Source organism: Panthera uncia, chromosome B1 (genome assembly GCF_023721935.1).
Source record: "Panthera uncia isolate 11264 chromosome B1, Puncia_PCG_1.0, whole genome shotgun sequence".
In the NCBI taxonomy this organism is placed as follows: domain Eukaryota; kingdom Metazoa; phylum Chordata; class Mammalia; order Carnivora; family Felidae; genus Panthera; species Panthera uncia.
This window is the reverse complement of record NC_064811.1, coordinates 157,475,535-157,491,883: the sequence shown is the minus strand read 5'-3', so window position 1 is coordinate 157,491,883 and position 16,349 is coordinate 157,475,535. Positions and strand designations below refer to the sequence as shown.

The window sequence follows — 16,349 nt, the reverse complement described above, 5'->3', positions numbered from 1 at the left end:
GAAAGGGGCACTGCGTTGGGCTGGGGAAGGCGGGGGACAGGCATAGAGCATGCAGTTCTTAAACCATTTCTTTCCCACAGAGAGACTGTCACTAAGGGTGGAATGGGACTGGGGGGTTCCAGATGCATTCGTTCTGTAACTGGACTGGCCTTTATGTTCATGGCTGGCTGTTGATATGGATGGAAATCTAGTGAGCCCTTTTCCCTCGAAGGGACCTCAGTGCCCCCTTCTTCCCATAGATGCTCTCCCCTCCTCGGAGGACGACGACGATGATGATGACTCCTCTTCAGAGGAGAAAGAGACAGATAACACCAAACCAAACCGTATGCGTGAGACACTGTTTCCTATCTTATTGCCTTCGGGCCGGGCCTTGGGTTTGAGTGGGAAGGGGGAGGCTTAGATGATTGTTTGGAGAAGGGGAGAAGAGGGCACATGCGGTCATGGGATCCTTTGGGCGCCCTGATTAGTGCAGGCATTGTTTACAGTGTTGGGGACACCTCCAGGTCCTGGCCTGGGCCCCTGCTCCTGAGCCTGACTGGCCCCTGCCTGTCTCTTTTGGCTTTCCCTGGGTAGCCGTGGCTCCATACTGGACATCCCCAGAAAAGATGGAAAAGAAATTGCACGCGGTGCCAGCTGCCAAGACTGTGAAGTTCAAATGTCCTTCTAGTGGGACTCCTAACCCCACGCTGCGCTGGTTGAAAAATGGCAAAGAATTCAAACCTGACCACAGGATTGGAGGCTATAAGGTACGTGTGTATGTATGGAAGTTAATGTAAGATGAATGAAAAAATCTACTTAGAAAATCCTTATTATGTGGCATTAATGGTTTAAAGTAATGCTTTCTAACTATAAAAGTAGTGTGCCTTAGAAGAATTTCAAATATAAAAAACTTCAAATGAAGCTTCAAAATCTTTTCAGTCTTGGGGCGCCTGGGTGGCTCAGTTGGTTAAGCATCTGACTTTAACTCAGGTCATGACCTCACGATTTGTGAGTTCGAGCCCCATGTCGGGCTCTGTGCTGACAGCTCAGAGCCCGAAGCCTGCTTCAGATTCTGTGTCTCCTTCTCTCTGCTCCTCCCCCGCTTGCTTGCACGTGCGTGCGCGCACGCTCTCTCAAAAAAAAAAAAAAAAAAAAACATTAAAAAAAATTTAAATATTTTCAGTCTTTTTTCTTATGTGTATGGTTTTTTCATAGTTAATCGCAATGTGTGTAGAATTTCTTTCCCTTGTTAACATTACAGCACGTGTCTTCTGCCATGTGTTCGGTAGATAATTTTTCATGGCTGCACAATATTTCATTATTAAAATGTCCATAATTTGATGACATACATTGTCATACTAGTTATTTTCTGATTTTTCACTATTACAAATTATGCTGTAGTGAATATCTTTATACATAAATCTTTGTTGGTGTTTTAAAATATTCTTCCCTAAGACAGATTGCTAGAAGTGAAGTTTACTAGATCAAAGTATAAGCATTTTTTTAAGCCCTTGATGCGTATTCCCCATTACCTTATTTCCCCCTGGTAATTAGATAATTTTAATCATTTTTTTATTATGTGAACATTTCTTTTTTAAAAAAAGTTTTATTTATTTTGAGAGAGAGACAGGAAGTGCGCGTGTGCGCATGTGCGTGGGGGAGAGGCAGAGAGAGAGAATCCCAAGCAGGCTCTGCACCATCAGCACAGCCCAATGCGGAGCTTGAACTCATGAACCTGGGAGATCATGACCAGAGCCTAAATCAAGAGTTGGACGCTTAATCAACTGAGCCACCCAAGTGGCCCTTTATGAACATTTCTTGAGCACATGTCTTTTCAGAAGGTGTACTGGCTGGACAAGTAGAGCTCTAAGTAAAACAGGAAGATACAAAATTTTAATTATTGTGACATTTGCTTTAATGGAGTATGATGTAATGAGTTGGGTGTGATTTTATTTTTTAATTTAATTTTATTGTGGTAACGATTACTTTCCTAAAAGGGAAGATTGATTCATCTTCCCATAGAAGAGTACAAGAATGACAAGCTCACCATACCTGAGCCAACAACTTTGATAGATGATGAAAGTATCTCATTGTTGTCTTGTGCATTTTTTTGCTTATTAACAAACTTAGAATTTTCATATGTTAATGAGTGATTTCCGTTTCCTGCTGTGTGAATTGTCTGTTTGTATCTTTTACCCACCTTCGTTTCTAGGAAGAACTTCATCCTAATCTCTTCTTTAGACTCCCAGATCATCCTTATATCCCATTTCACCTAGCTGCTCTTTCCCCATTAATCTTGTATAAGAAAAGCAGAGATCCGGGGAGCCTGGCTGGCTCATTTAGTGGAGCATGTGACTCTTGATCTCAGAGTTGTAAGTTTGAGCCCCACATTAGGTGTAGAGATTACTTAAAAAAGTAAAATCGTTAGGGGCACCTGGGTGGCTCAGTCAGTTAAGCATCTGACTCTTGGTTTCAGCTCAGGTCATGATCTCACAGTTCAGGAGTTTTGGCCCCACGTCAGGCCCTGTGCTGGCAGTGCAGAGCCTGCTTGGGATTCTCTTTCCTTCTCTCTCTGCCCCTCTCCTGCTCATGCTCTCTTTCTTTCAAAATAAATAAATAAATCTTAAAAAAGTAAAATGTTTCTTAAAAATCAGGAAAAATAGGAGAAACTGTAAATTAATTTACCAGACACTTGCAAGGCACTGCCATGGTACAAGGCAGCATTCCTGCCCACAAAGAATTTCCAGTCTGGTAGGAAGGCAGATGTCCTTGAACACTGCTGCAAAAAGCAGTCTGTGATCAGTGCTTCAGCAGGGCCACAGGAGTGAGAACCATTCTGACCCAGGTTGGGCTGGAGGAGATGGTTTTTGAAAGGAGAGGTCAAGAGCAGACAGGGCAGAACTCTTTGCAGGGAGCCCTTCTGGCCCAGGACACGAACAGAGGCGCAGAGTGGAAAGCTCCCAGTGCATTGGGGAGTGTGCAGGAGGCACATAGGTCCAGATCATGGATGGCCCTGGCTGTTGTGGGCAGACTTCCAGAGTTTCTCATACCCACCTGCCAGCTTGCCTGATACATTCTTTCCCCGAACTTGGACCAGGGTGGCCGTCTGCCCTGTCCTGGCTCGTTTGCTGCGTGGGCCGTGTGTTCTGGGCTGTGATTGGAGGGTAAGTGGCACAGGGTGCCAGTGCCTCCCGTGGCTTCTGCCTCCATTTTCCTCCAGACTCGCGATGGAGCTATTGGCATGTTTTCCCCCAGGTCCGTTACGCCACCTGGAGCATCATAATGGACTCCGTAGTGCCTTCTGATAAGGGCAACTACACCTGCATTGTGGAGAATGAGTATGGCAGCATTAACCACACCTACCAGCTCGACGTCGTGGGTAAGAGGGCAGTGGCAACAAGGTTAAGGAGCTTAGAGGAAAGAGCAGGGTGTTGAGAAAACAGCCGTGGGGTCCAGGTTTACTTACAGGTCATTGGCGTTTACTAGCTCTGTCACCTTAAGCAGCTTTTCCATAAGTCATTTGTGCATTTTTCTTACCTGTAAATGGTTGAGAGGATTGGACAGTTCTGTGACTCACTGTAAGGTGAAAGGTGCTGTGGCTGGTCTCCTGCAAGGGCTGCCTGGGGAGGGTGTCACGTAGCAGATACACAGGCAGCTGCTGGTGCTTCAGGGCCGGCAGCCTGCTGGGTGCATTACACCCGGCCGTTCTCACGGGCCCTGCGAGGTAAGCACTGTCACTCCCACCCTACAGAAGAGCAGACTGAGGCCCAGAATCAGACACCTCATTAATGTAAAACTGCAGACCCGTGCAGGGCATCACAGGAAGCACTAGGAAGGACGTAGTCCCTGCCTCTAGGTGCTGTTACTGCAGCCTCTTCCTTTCGGAGACTCTGAATCTCATTCCCTAGAGATCTTAAGGTGAAGAGTTTCTCAGCTAGCATTCTGTCTTGGCTTTGCAGATATGGTATAAAAAGAAGCTTCTTGTCCGAGGGGGATAGGACCTGAGATTTGGCATTGCTAGTGGACTCTTAAGTGCTGCCGGTGATGCTGTTCTTGGACCACGCTTTGAATAGCAAGTCTAAGTGACTCTCTAATTTTAGTTAGGGAGGTCTGGGAGTGTGACTAAGTTATATATAGGGTCTCCATTTAGGCAAGAGGGACTTCTGGTGCCTGGGAAAATGGGTGCACTGCCCTGGGGAGGAGGTTCCTAACAGCTGAAGACCCGAGGAGAGAGTGTCCCTTCTCTTCTTCCAGCTCAGGGTCAAGGGGCTAAGGCTCAGCAGAGACTGGAAATGCTCTGTCAGCATCCCAGCCAGGAGCAGGCCATGGCAGAGCCTAACGAGCCTCTCCTCTCCCTTCCTCCACAGAGCGGTCCCCTCACCGGCCCATCCTGCAGGCGGGGTTGCCTGCCAACAAGACAGTGGCCCTGGGCAGCAATGTGGAGTTCATGTGTAAGGTGTACAGTGACCCACAGCCCCATATCCAGTGGCTAAAGCACATCGAGGTGAATGGGAGTAAGATTGGTCCAGACAACCTGCCTTATGTCCAGATCTTGAAGGTAATCTTTGCCCTAGTCTCCATGGGCTGGGTCTGGGAAGGTCTCCTGCATCTCCCGGGGCCCCAGTTGCTGTGGTCAGGCTCAGCGCCGGCGATTGGGACCCATCCCTTATCCTTTTAAATAGGGACCTAGCCACATTCCCCAGAATTAGTGACAGGTCACAGAGTAGAGGTGCAATGGGAACAGAGGACAGGGGGTGGAGTGGGCATCACTAGTTTCTAAAGAGCTCTGAGAGTGGCTTTGCTCAGGTTTTTGGGTCAGCTACTCAAGGAAGGCCTTTGTACTCCTGACTTAACATTGCCTGGGACCAAAGCCTCTCCAGCAAATGTCTCCCAGATTCTGCCCTATTTCCCAAGTCCTGTCCTTTCTGGCAAATGAGTGAATGAATGATAAGGTCACGACTCTTAGGTAGAGTTGGAAAAGCAAATGCCACAGGTAAATTCTAAACAGCATCAGGAATAATGGCATTTTCTTCCTTTTTTCCTCTCAATCCCAGACTTACATTGTCCCTGAATGCTCCACTAATCCAGGGAAGGTAATTACCTAATTCCCCAGTGGATCTCGCAACAAGAAGTAACCAGAAGCTGGGAACGTGGTTTACCTCCTGGTCCCAGAGTTAGACCTCATCCTCCCCTGGCTTGGCCGTCCCAGAGTTTTACTGGCTATCCCTTTTCTTCACTATTGGTGCTGAAGCCTGCTGTGAAGGAGATGAGGCCGTGGCCTTGGCCCTTGGCCACAGTCTCCATTCACAATCCCTGGCCTAGACCTGGAGGAGTGAGTTTAACACAGAATGTTTGATTGGGGGCAGCAATTTGTTTTTGTTTTTTTTAAAGCTTATTTTTCAGTCAGATGCTTTGGGCCTTTGAAGTCAACTTGTTTTGTCCTACTAAAAAGAGAAATGACAAATCTCACTAACGTCTCCCTCGCCTTAGCTCCCTGGGCCTGCCTTAATGTTACATGGGAGCAAGTGTGGCCACGTCTCAGTGTTTGCCCCACTGACTGGCTTGTCGTTGGTTTGTTCTAGCATTCGGGGATTAATAGCTCGGATGCGGAGGTGCTGACCCTGTTCAATGTGACAGAGGCCCAGAGCGGGGAGTATGTGTGTAAGGTTTCCAATTATATTGGTGAAGCTAACCAGTCTGCGTGGCTCACTGTCACCAGACCTGTGGCAAAAGGTAATGGGAAGATGGATGGGGCCGTGTGCTGGGAGTTTGATTCAGGCCCCAAGCTGCTGGGGCAGATGGGGAAGCCAGCACCCAACTCTCCCTGTTATCCTGCTGTATTTCTAGAGCCCAGAGCCATGGAAAAATACCCGGCCTGGGAGGCTGCTTTGGTTTGGTACTGTGTTGGTGTCTGCTCCCTCTGTGCCTTCTGTGTCCTCCTTGGCTATGTGCGTACTTGTGGGGACAGTCTGGCTGCGTGGTGAATGATGCTACAGACTGAGGTTTGAATGGTAGAGAAGGGGCCAGATGTCCCCTTGCAAACTGGCAGGCCATGTGCACGCATGTGTGTGTGTGTGTGTGTGTGTGTGTGTGTGTGTGTGTGTACGTGTGATTGCAGCACCCTTCCATCCCTCCTGTGTGTGCCCTCTGACTTTCTTTACCAGAAACCAAACAGCACCCCCCCTGCCGCCGGGCCCCATTTCTCCATGCTGCCCACTGCCCGCCCGCATGCTTGGATGGGCCAGGGGCTGCCAGCGTCTGGTGAAGGGTTGTAACCAGCCAGCGTCGTCTCAGGTCTGCGGAGTCCCTCCCTCAGGGTTTCACTGTCTTCCTCTAACAGGTCTCGCTGCCTGGTGGTTTTTGTTTGTTCCTTGTTGCAAAGGAGACGCTGGGGAGCATTTCTTCCTCCGGTTTTTCCCCCCTTCTCTTCCTCCCTCCCTTCCTGTGTGTCTCTTAGAGGTCTCATGTCCTGTGCTTGTCCATTTTGCTTCCGTTGTCTCTTCTAGACTGCTGGAGTTAACACCACCGACAAAGAGATGGAAGTGCTTCACTTAAGGAATGTCTCCTTTGAGGACGCGGGGGAGTATACGTGCTTGGCGGGTAACTCTATCGGACTGTCCCATCACTCTGCATGGTTGACCGTTTTGGAAGGTATACACTGTACTTCTCCTCTCGATGTCCTGCCCTCGCCACGGGCACGGGGGGAGCATGCATTGTGGGGCTGGTGGAGACACAGAGCCAGGAGAGGTAGAGGAATGGCCCTGGCAGGTTGTCCAACCTTGAGTGTCGAATCCTCTCAGCTCACATAGGATCTGTCCTCGTTTTGCAGGAACACGGAGGCCTCCCACCTCTATGCCTGCGTCTGCCTCTCCCCTTGGCCAGTGCGATGCATGCGTGGGATCTGGAGTTAACCTGCAGCCGGGCTCTCCTGCCGGCCAGGCTCCTTCCCTCCTTGGGTCCAGCAGCCTTCCCCAACTTATCAGATCCTTTTTTGCTGGCTCTGCAAGTCTCGGGCCCATGCCTCCCCTCAGCAAATGTAGGCATTCTGTAAAGGGGGGCTTGTTGCTTACAGAGAACAGTGCTAGCCCACCCCGCCATCCTCTGATCTTGGAGGAGAGGTTCCATCCACATGAGTGAACTTGAGCTCTGAATAAAGTAAGGCCGCCTGGGATGCGGTGGTGCCCCCTTATCCTCTTGGGCTACTGACGTTTCTCCTCTCAAGAGGGGAGGTCTGTGTGTGGGGCTGGGAAGGAAGGAGCCTGCGGCCTGCTCAGGTGGTGGGCTGCCCATCGCTGCTTCTCGAGTGTCCTGCACGTGGGTCTGGGGGCTGTGCTGCTCCTGTTGCCGCTGACGCTGCCCTCCTCTCTCTCCCTCCATCTTCCTCTGCCCTGCTCGCCCATCAGGGTCTGAGAACACCCCTCCTTCAGGGGAGAAGCGTTCTGTTTTTACCCTGTCACTGTCTTTGTCCCGTGTGTGCTCCCAGTCACTTGTCTTCGTCCGTCCATACTGGGAAAAGAGAAAAACAGAAACACTTCCTCTTATTATCAGCTCTGCTGTCTCCTCGTCAGGCTCGGGAGTCCCTTGGGGCTCTGTCTGTGGTCACACCTAGTGCCTCTCTGGGGAGGTCCCCGGCATGCCAGCCTCTGTGGCTGGCTGGGGTCTTTGGAAGAGGAGGGTTGGGAGGAAAGCCATGCAAGGAAGAGGGGCGTTCCTGCTGGTGGCGAAGGAGTGTCCTGTGAAGCCCCCCGGCTTCGGCTTCGGCTTCGTATGCGAGGGAAGGGTGGGTTCAGCTGGATGGGCTTCTGTGGGAAACAGGCTGTGTTCTAAATGGAAAGTGGGAGATGACAATACAACAGTACCTTCTCCCCCCCCCCCCCCCCCCCAATGTCCTCGTTCAGTTTCAGGAGTTAGGGCCTGTGAGTAGAATTCTTACAAAGTGCAGCAAAGCTTACGTTCTCATCTCAAGCAGCCCAGACATGGTTGGAAATGCAGTTAGTTCTGCCTATGGTTCAGCTAGGCATGTAGGTACGAATATTTGCAGGTCTGACCTGACACAGGTGAAATAGGCAAGAGGTGAGGAATGGTCAGGACACCGACTGGGGTCCTCCTTTCCCTCCCCTCTTGTTCTCGTTATGTGAGTGTTGCTATATGCTAGGCACTGTGGCATGTGGAGATGAACAAGGCGCCGGGCCCCTGCCCCCAGGGTGCTCATGGGCTGTCAGGGACCAAAGACAGATGGTTCCTTGTGTCGCATGTGATAGGTGTAGGCACACAATGCTGGGGCCCTGCGGAGAAGGGCCATGTTTCCATGAGGCGACTGAGAAAGTCCTTGTTGCATACCTGGTAGCCACCGAGCCCAGTGGTTCCACTGAACGAGGCAGGCTCCTGACCGAATGAATGAGGATGGGCCTCAAGTAACAAGACGGTTCTAATCCATCCCTCTTGTGGGATCCAAGTCAGGATCAGGAAGACTCAAAGATGGTAGGATATCTGATCTGCTCCATGCTGGAACACAGTCCCAGCTAGGACCTGGCTTGGTTCATTCTCTGCCCTGAAAATTCTCAGAGGAAAGGAGATGGGGGTTGTTTTTCTTATGAAGCTGGAAGCCTAGCGCATTGCTAACACGCCTGCTAACATGGTGTTCACACTGACTCAGCCCTGGAAGAGAGGCCGGCGGTGATGACCTCGCCCCTGTACCTGGAGATCATCATCTACTGCACGGGGGCCTTCCTCATCTCCTGCATGGTGGGGTCTGTCATCATCTACAAAATGAAGAGTGGCACCAAGAAGAGCGACTTCCACAGCCAGATGGCCGTGCACAAGCTGGCCAAGAGCATCCCTCTGCGCAGACAGGTAACAGAAAGTAGATAGGGGATTTGCACACTCTATATCACCTTTCCTTCCTGTGCCCCCAGGGGCTTCTCCAGGATTCTGATGCCCTGCCCTCCTCTGTCCCCAACCTACCGCTTCCAGCTTTGCTTTCTAGCTTCTGGGCCAGAGGCAGTGGAATGTCCTAAGTGTTCCAGAGTTGGGTTCCAGGCTGTGCTAGCCCATGGATTCCATACACCTACCGTACCAGAACTGCGAGCCCCCTGCTCCTCCAGCACATGGCTTCGGAGAAGGCCCTAGCCAGGCTGAATGTGCATCTGATATTGCACTTTTGAACTGTCCCTGAGGGCCAGCTACAGGTGCAAAGATACAGAGTAGAGAAGAGGGCCTGAGTCAGGTGCCAGGATGCCTCTCTCTCCTCTCCAGGATGCCACCCTCTCCTCGTCCAAGGAAATGGAACAGAGGGTGAAGGCATGTGGAAGGGAGGGAATGCTTCTCATTCAGAGTGGTGCTAATTCTGGAAGGTGCTTCGGGGGTTAGGAATCCATAATTTGAGGCAGGGTTTTCACAAAGAATGGGAACAGGAATAGAATTGTGGTTGCAATAGTAAGTTATAAAATAATCAGTCTGGAAGAGGTAGACTTGGTCTGTTTGTGTTGAAGGTAAGTGAACAGAGAAGGCTGGCCGGTGGCAAAAATTAGTTTTAGAACTTTAGGCCTTCAGACCTTTTGTGGTCTTTCTGTCACTCTGTGTTAGAGAAGGAACATCAGATACCAGATACCTCTGCCATGTTGGTGGAAAGCCCTAAGAGTTGCAGGAACTTGCTGCTGCTGCTGCTCAATCCCCCCAACCCCCCACCCTATCCTCGCTAGAAGGGTGACCCCACGCTTCCCTGTAGGTGTCGGCTGATTCTAGTGCCTCCATGAACTCTGGGGTTCTGCTGGTTCGGCCCTCACGTCTCTCCTCTAGCGGAACCCCCATGCTGGCTGGAGTCTCTGAATATGAGCTTCCTGAAGACCCACGCTGGGAGCTGCCTCGAGACAGGTAATATTCTAACTTCAACTTCTGAGGAAGTCCCCTGCTTGGGAGTGAAGGTATACCAGATGCCTCCAGAAATCATAGTTGACACTTCTGTTCTCAGTCGAGTGGAATATGGACAGGTGGAAAGGGGGTGCCCTCTCAAGGCCTGAACTTTACCGGTCCTGACTCACACCACCCTTTGTTTTCCTAAAAGGCTGGTTTTAGGCAAACCCCTGGGAGAGGGCTGCTTTGGGCAGGTGGTGTTGGCAGAAGCCATTGGGCTGGACAAGGACAAACCCAACCGTGTGACCAAAGTGGCTGTGAAGATGTTGAAGTGTAAGTGATGTTTCTGTCCTTGCAAAAACAATCCCTTCCTTTTCCGAGCAAACTGTTACCTCGGGCCAAATAGAACACACTCTCCGGTGCTCTTTCACCATCCACACCGGCTGCACTGCCTGCTTGGCGTCTCCTGGGAGTGGAGGGGCATTCTGTACCCTGAGATTGCCATGATCTCACTTTGTTCCTCAGCGTCAGTCTGGGTGGTGGCCAGGTGTTTATTCTAGATCTCGCTGCCAGCTGGTTTTTCTTATCATATCCTCCGTCCCACTTGTTAGCACACACTGCCAACAACCGCTCTCAGAAGAGGGAAGGGAAAATAGATTTAGGTGTGAATCAGGGAGGAGAGAAGCCACTCCGGAGGACAGGGACTCCTCGAGCATACACCTCATCCCCTCTCCCTTAGCTTTCCTCCTCTTGTCCTCCTTCACACATAAATGAGTCTCATGCCCTTCTGGTTTATGTGTAAAGCGGACGCAACAGAGAAAGACCTGTCAGACCTGATCTCAGAAATGGAGATGATGAAGATGATCGGAAAGCACAAGAACATCATCAACCTGCTGGGGGCCTGCACACAGGACGGTAGGCGCTAAGCCAGGCCGGCTCTCCCACCCCAGCCGGGAACCCGGGCCTCCCACGGATAACAGTGTCTGTCGGGAAGGAGATCACGAGCTGGGGGTATCAGTGAGCAGGCATCTCAGCTACACTGAGGGAACGGGGGCCAGCTTAGCAGCAGTTGGGAGTTACCTCTCGGGGGCTGGGCTTGTGCCTGTTGGTGCTCATCTGAGAACAGTGTGTGGATAGAACCAGGTGAGTCCTTGTGGTCTCAGGGCTCTTACCTCCCTCCCCCAACCCAGCTTGGCTCAGGAACTTCCTAGTGTATGCTAGGAAGAACCACTTCCCTAGCTTTCTTTGGGTAGTGGACTGAATTTCCCAGGCTCCCTAGAGGTGCAGTTAGGATTGGAGGACAGACACATGGTGTGCAGTTGGGGGTGGGGTTTCCTCAGGGTGGAGCTGACCCAGAGCACCTGCCTGCCCACCCTGATGGCCTGTCCATCCCCGTGCTCCCAGGTCCTTTGTACGTCATCGTGGAGTATGCCTCCAAAGGCAACCTACGGGAATACCTGCAGGCCCGGCGGCCCCCGGGGCTGGAGTACTGTTATAACCCCAGCCACAACCCAGAGGAGCAGCTCTCTTCCAAGGACCTGGTCTCCTGCGCCTATCAGGTGGCCCGAGGCATGGAGTATCTCGCCTCCAAGAAGGTGTGGCACCTGAAGGTTCCCCTGGGTGAAGTTGGGATGGGAACAGAGCCCTCCTTGCACTCCAGTTGATGACTTTTAATCCTCTGGTGGGGTCGTAGATGTCTGTAGCACCGCTTCCCTGTGCTGTCTGCAGCTCTCAGGGACGTCGTCAGGAGAGCCTGGTGGCCTTCTGGTCAGACGGGATAAAGTTCTGATCCGTGCACACTGCCCCTTTTCTGTGCAGCTACTTATGTATCTCCAATTGTAGAGTAAGAATGGGGAGTCCTATGTTGTGGGTAAAATGAAGTCGTTCGTGACAGTGTTAACTACAGTTCTAGTGCTTGGTAAACGGATGCTTTGTTTGAGAGCACACACCTACACAGACTGGCAGAAGCGTCCAGGTTCCGCCTTTCCGGGTGCGAAGGAGACCCATGAGGAGGGTTTGCTCAGGTGACTGAGAGGCCTGGAGCTGGAGGTGTTCGAATGGCTGACTTTGAAGTGGAGCAGAGGGACCTCCTAACAGTGAACTAGAATGGTCAGGGGGAAGTGGTGTGGCAGGAGAAGGCCTGTAAAGGCACCTGGGCTACCTGCCTGCTGCAGCGTCACAGCTGGGCCAGAGGCTGATCCACAGCTGGGCACTGTCAGCCCCTCACCCGCATCCCACCTCCTCTCTGCACAGTGCATACACCGAGACCTGGCCGCCAGGAACGTCCTGGTGACAGAGGACAACGTGATGAAGATCGCAGACTTCGGCCTCGCTCGGGACATCCACCACATCGACTACTATAAAAAGACAACCAATGTAAGTGCTGAGGACGGAACTGGGCGCTGGTCCTCGGCCCAGGCCTCTGCCCTGTTAGGCTTCCTCCTACTTACATCTCCTGGCTGTGACCCAGTGCAGGCAGCCCTGCTTGAGAAGCAGTGTGCTGGGATGAGCCAAGAGTGTGCCCCGTCCTGTGTGTGCCCCAGCTGGCCCCCACGCTGCCCTGTCCTGGGCCACCCCCAACCTCCCTCATGCTGCTTGCAGGGCCGGCTGCCTGTGAAGTGGATGGCACCCGAGGCCTTGTTTGACCGGATCTACACCCACCAGAGTGACGTGTGAGTTTGAAAGAAGCTATTGCCGGGGATATTTGGTATAGAGCATGCCCCTCTGGATGGGGGGTGGGGGAGGGGGTCCTCTTTCCATCTCAGAACAGAAGGAAACATTGTATGTGCGCACCTACTCTGTTCACTCAGTAGAGGTTGAAAGGCCAGTCTGTTCTCCAGCACTGCCCTTGGCGTCCCCCTGAAGAGTTTGTGCTCCGGGAGGGTGGGTTCAGGATGACGTGCTGGTGGAGAGATGGAGAGGGTTCTAGGCTGCCCGAGTTCTGTGCCCGTAAGACCCAGTGGCTCTGTGCTCACCCACAGCTGGTCTTTTGGGGTGCTCCTGTGGGAAATCTTCACTCTGGGAGGCTCCCCGTATCCTGGCGTGCCTGTGGAGGAGCTTTTCAAGCTGCTGAAGGAGGGTCATCGAATGGACAAGCCCAGTAACTGCACCAATGAGCTGTAAGCATGGGAAGACACTTGAGGTCCTGAGCCAGGCCCTGGGGACGAAGGGGAGAAGAAAGGGGCTTAGGTAGATCAAGTAGCCCTTCCTGGTCGTTCCTCCCCTGACTCAACAATCCTGTCCCAGATACATGATGATGCGGGATTGCTGGCATGCAGTACCCTCTCAGAGACCTACCTTCAAGCAGCTGGTGGAAGACCTGGACCGCATTGTGGCCTTGACCTCCAACCAGGTGAGGCAGTCCTATCCTAGACCTTCAGCCACCATCAACTAGGTGCATCTCTGTGAATGAACACTACCACAGGGAGTAGAGTGCCGGATCTTTTGTGTCTCCTTTCACAGGAGTATCTGGACCTGTCAATGCCCCTGGACCAATACTCTCCCAGCTTTCCCGACACCCGAAGCTCTACCTGCTCCTCAGGGGAGGATTCCGTCTTCTCTCATGAGCCGTTGCCTGAGGAGCCCTGTCTGCCCCGACACCCAGCCCAGCTTGCCAATGGCGGACTCAAACGGCGCTGACTAGCACCCCAGTTCCCATCCCCGAACTCCATTGTCGGCTGTAACCCTCACCCACCCCTCCCTGCGGGACTCACTGCCTTCCCCTCTGCCCCTTTCCTGCTGGCAGGAGCCGGCTGCCTACCTGAGGCCTTCACCCCATGGAGTTCACCTCTCTTCCTCCTCCTCACAACCTGCTTGTGAGAGAGAGGAGCAGAGAGGCAGGTACTTGCTCATGGCCACTTCGTTCCCTCCCAGATGTTGGACCAAGACCCTCCCCACCACCTGGCACTGCCTGGAGGGCTGGGGAGTGGGAGATGAGCAGGCATGCAGGCGAGAGCTGACTGAGCTTTCCCATGTTGGTTTTGTCTGCTTCGAATAACCCGTAAGCCTGAGTTCCGGTGGCGGGGGCCTCATCCTCATGGCCACCGCGGTAGTGAGGGGAGGTCCGTGCTCCGGGCCTCGGCTGAAGGCAACCTCTGCTCCAGATAGATGGTGCCAGTGGCTTATTAATTCCGATACTAATTCGCTTTGCTGACCAAATACCTGGTACCAGAGGATGGGGAGGCAAAGGCTGGGAGCAGTGTCGTGGCCCTGGGGCCCAGCCCCAAACTGGGGGCTTTGTACATAGCTATGAAGAAAACACAAAGTGTATAAATCTGAGTATATATTTACATGTCTTTTTAAAAGGGTCGTTACCAGAGATTTACCCATTGGGTAAGATGCTCCTGGTGGCTGGGAGGCATCAGTTGCTATATATTAAAAACAAAGAAAAAAGAAAAAAAAGGAAAATGTTTTTAAAAAGGTCATATATTTTTTGCTACTTTTGCTGTTTTATTTTTTTAAATTATGTTCTAAACCTATTTTCAGTTTAGGTCCCTCAATAAAAATTGCTGCTGCTTCATTTTTATATGGGCTGTGTGACGAGGGAAAGAATGTCAGCTGAAAAGGAGTGAGCCTAATGGGGCCCTGGGGCTGTGTCTGTGCAGAGGGCGCCACAAGTTCCCTGCAGTTCCCTCCTAAATCTCTTCCCCTCGGGTCCTTCACCGAGACCTCCGCCACAAATCTCCTACCCCTCCGATGCTTTTGGAAAGGCATCGATGTGTGTGTAATGGGCAGGAACCTCCCATCAGTGCACCAGAGGTGCTGGGCCCGGAGCCAAGGCCCCACCGCCCTCAACCACAGATCGTTTCCTCAGAGGAAACTGATGGGGTTGGTGGGGTTGGAGGGTCAGAGGGGGAGCTGGGGGCCTCCCTGGGAAATAGCCAAGAGGTAGAGCTAAGTGATTAAGAGGAGAGCTAAGGATTACTCCACCAAGGGCCTGCAGAAACTCAAACCCAGATATACATCTACCCCTTTATGTGGGTGTGGTTTTGTCTGTGCTTCTATGTGGGGGAAAGCTTGTCACCTAAGATCAGCTTTACACTCGGGTCCCTTGCTTCATGTTTCCTGGCTTACTCTGTTCATGGCGGTCCCCCACATCGTGCTTCCTGTGTCTGTGACCGACTTCATGTGTTGAAACTACCACAGATCTTGGCTTCCTATAGTTCTTCCTGTACAAACTCCACCCCATCCCCCAGGAAAGGGAAAAAATTCTCTGAATGTTTGGATTTTGGCTGCTTGGAAATCTACTTTCTCTGCCACCTGCTGGTTATTGCTGCGTTCCACGCGTGGATCCCTGCTCCTCGGAACGTTAGCACTCAACCTGCTACCACTCGGCCTCTATACCCAAAGCTTACTCTTTGCTGGATTATTGCTAAATACAAAAAGAAGGTTCGATTCACTTTCATTTCTGCAGGGCAAATGGGATTGCTGCTTTAAGTCTCCTTTCTAAGCTAGCTATGTTTTGGCAGCTGCGGTGTTGGCCACTATTGTAAAGTTCTCTCTTATCCTTGTGTCTCTCTGTAAATATGTGTCTGTCAACATGTTACAGTTTGTGTTTATGCTTAAAGAAGGCGTAATTTGGTGCAAAGAGCCAAGAAATGAATTTCTGATCTTAAAACCATTTGCTTTGAGACCTTAGAGTGGTGTCTTTCCTTGCAAAGTACAGATAATTTCTGCCTTGGCCCTCCCTCGAAGCAATGTTATGTGAGTGGATGGAGGACCTATGAAGAGCTTCAGATGCCTTTGGGAAAGGTGCCAGAGAAATAGAAGGCACTGTTATGATAACCGTGATGTCCTTGCTGTTACTACTCAAAATCACCCACAGATTTCCCCAGAGACTGAGCTAGCTGTCAAATAAAAGATAGTAAAATTGACCTGAGAGAAAATGAAGTGGCCATTTTACTTAGATAACCAGATTGGGTCTCCTGAGGAAAGGAATCCAGTTTATCTAATGAAGACGTTGTGCTGTCAAGGCACTGAATCTCTGGTTTCCTGAGGGTTAAAAGATTAGGGCCTGGGACCACCACAGCATTCATCAATACTGCCTTTCCACCTTTTCTAATTGCCACAGACTGAGGGTCATCAGTCCCTCGGTACCACTAATGTACGATATCGATCTCAAGTAAGAAAGATGGAACCTCAGGAAGCAAGAAATCTGTCTCGAGGACAGTGAAGCCGCTGTGACTATCGGCTGCCACTGGGAGGAGCCAGCAGGCCAAACTCAGTCGACATTCACATTCGGCAGCCAACCTGCTTTGAAGTTCCCTTAGTCTGACCTCACCTACGGTGAACTGGTGGTGACTGGGAAACCTTTAGCCTCGGTTTTAGCATTACAGAGCATTTATTTGATGTCACCAACATGACTGGTATTGTAACGACTCAAGTCCTGGCACGAGTGCAGGTCCTAAAAGTCAAGTACCACCAGCACCTCTCTCCCTGTTGTAGCAAAAAAATGTGGGAGACACAGGCCGAAGCTGACCTCACCACCGAGGTTTGGTTTTAAAAACTGCCTGAAATCG

At 51.5% G+C, this 16,349-nt stretch overlaps 1 protein-coding gene across 1 annotated transcript; it reads left to right on the top strand.

The window, feature by feature from the left end:
* Nucleotides 1-233: 233 nt before the first annotated feature.
* On the top strand, nt 234-14,356 carry FGFR1 (fibroblast growth factor receptor 1). Its single transcript, XM_049631452.1, has 15 exons — nt 234-329; nt 574-746; nt 3,235-3,358; nt 4,347-4,537; nt 6,486-6,630; nt 8,636-8,832; nt 9,707-9,852; nt 10,043-10,164; nt 10,636-10,746; nt 11,236-11,426; nt 12,085-12,207; nt 12,433-12,503; nt 12,813-12,950; nt 13,078-13,183; nt 13,294-14,356. Exons 1-15 carry the CDS (start codon nt 326-328, stop codon nt 13,468-13,470), a joined length of 2,019 nt encoding a protein of 672 aa, XP_049487409.1. The 5' UTR covers nt 234-325; the 3' UTR covers nt 13,471-14,356.
* Nucleotides 14,357-16,349: the final 1,993 nt, after the last annotated feature.

Excerpts from the sequence above, each read along its gene's own strand:
- FGFR1 (XM_049631452.1), top strand. Across the intron at positions 4,538-6,485 it reads CTTATGTCCAGATCTTGAAG|ACTGCTGGAGTTAACACCAC; the intron begins GTAATCTTTGCC and ends TGTCTCTTCTAG. Across the intron at positions 13,184-13,293 it reads TGGCCTTGACCTCCAACCAG|GAGTATCTGGACCTGTCAAT; the intron begins GTGAGGCAGTCC and ends CTCCTTTCACAG.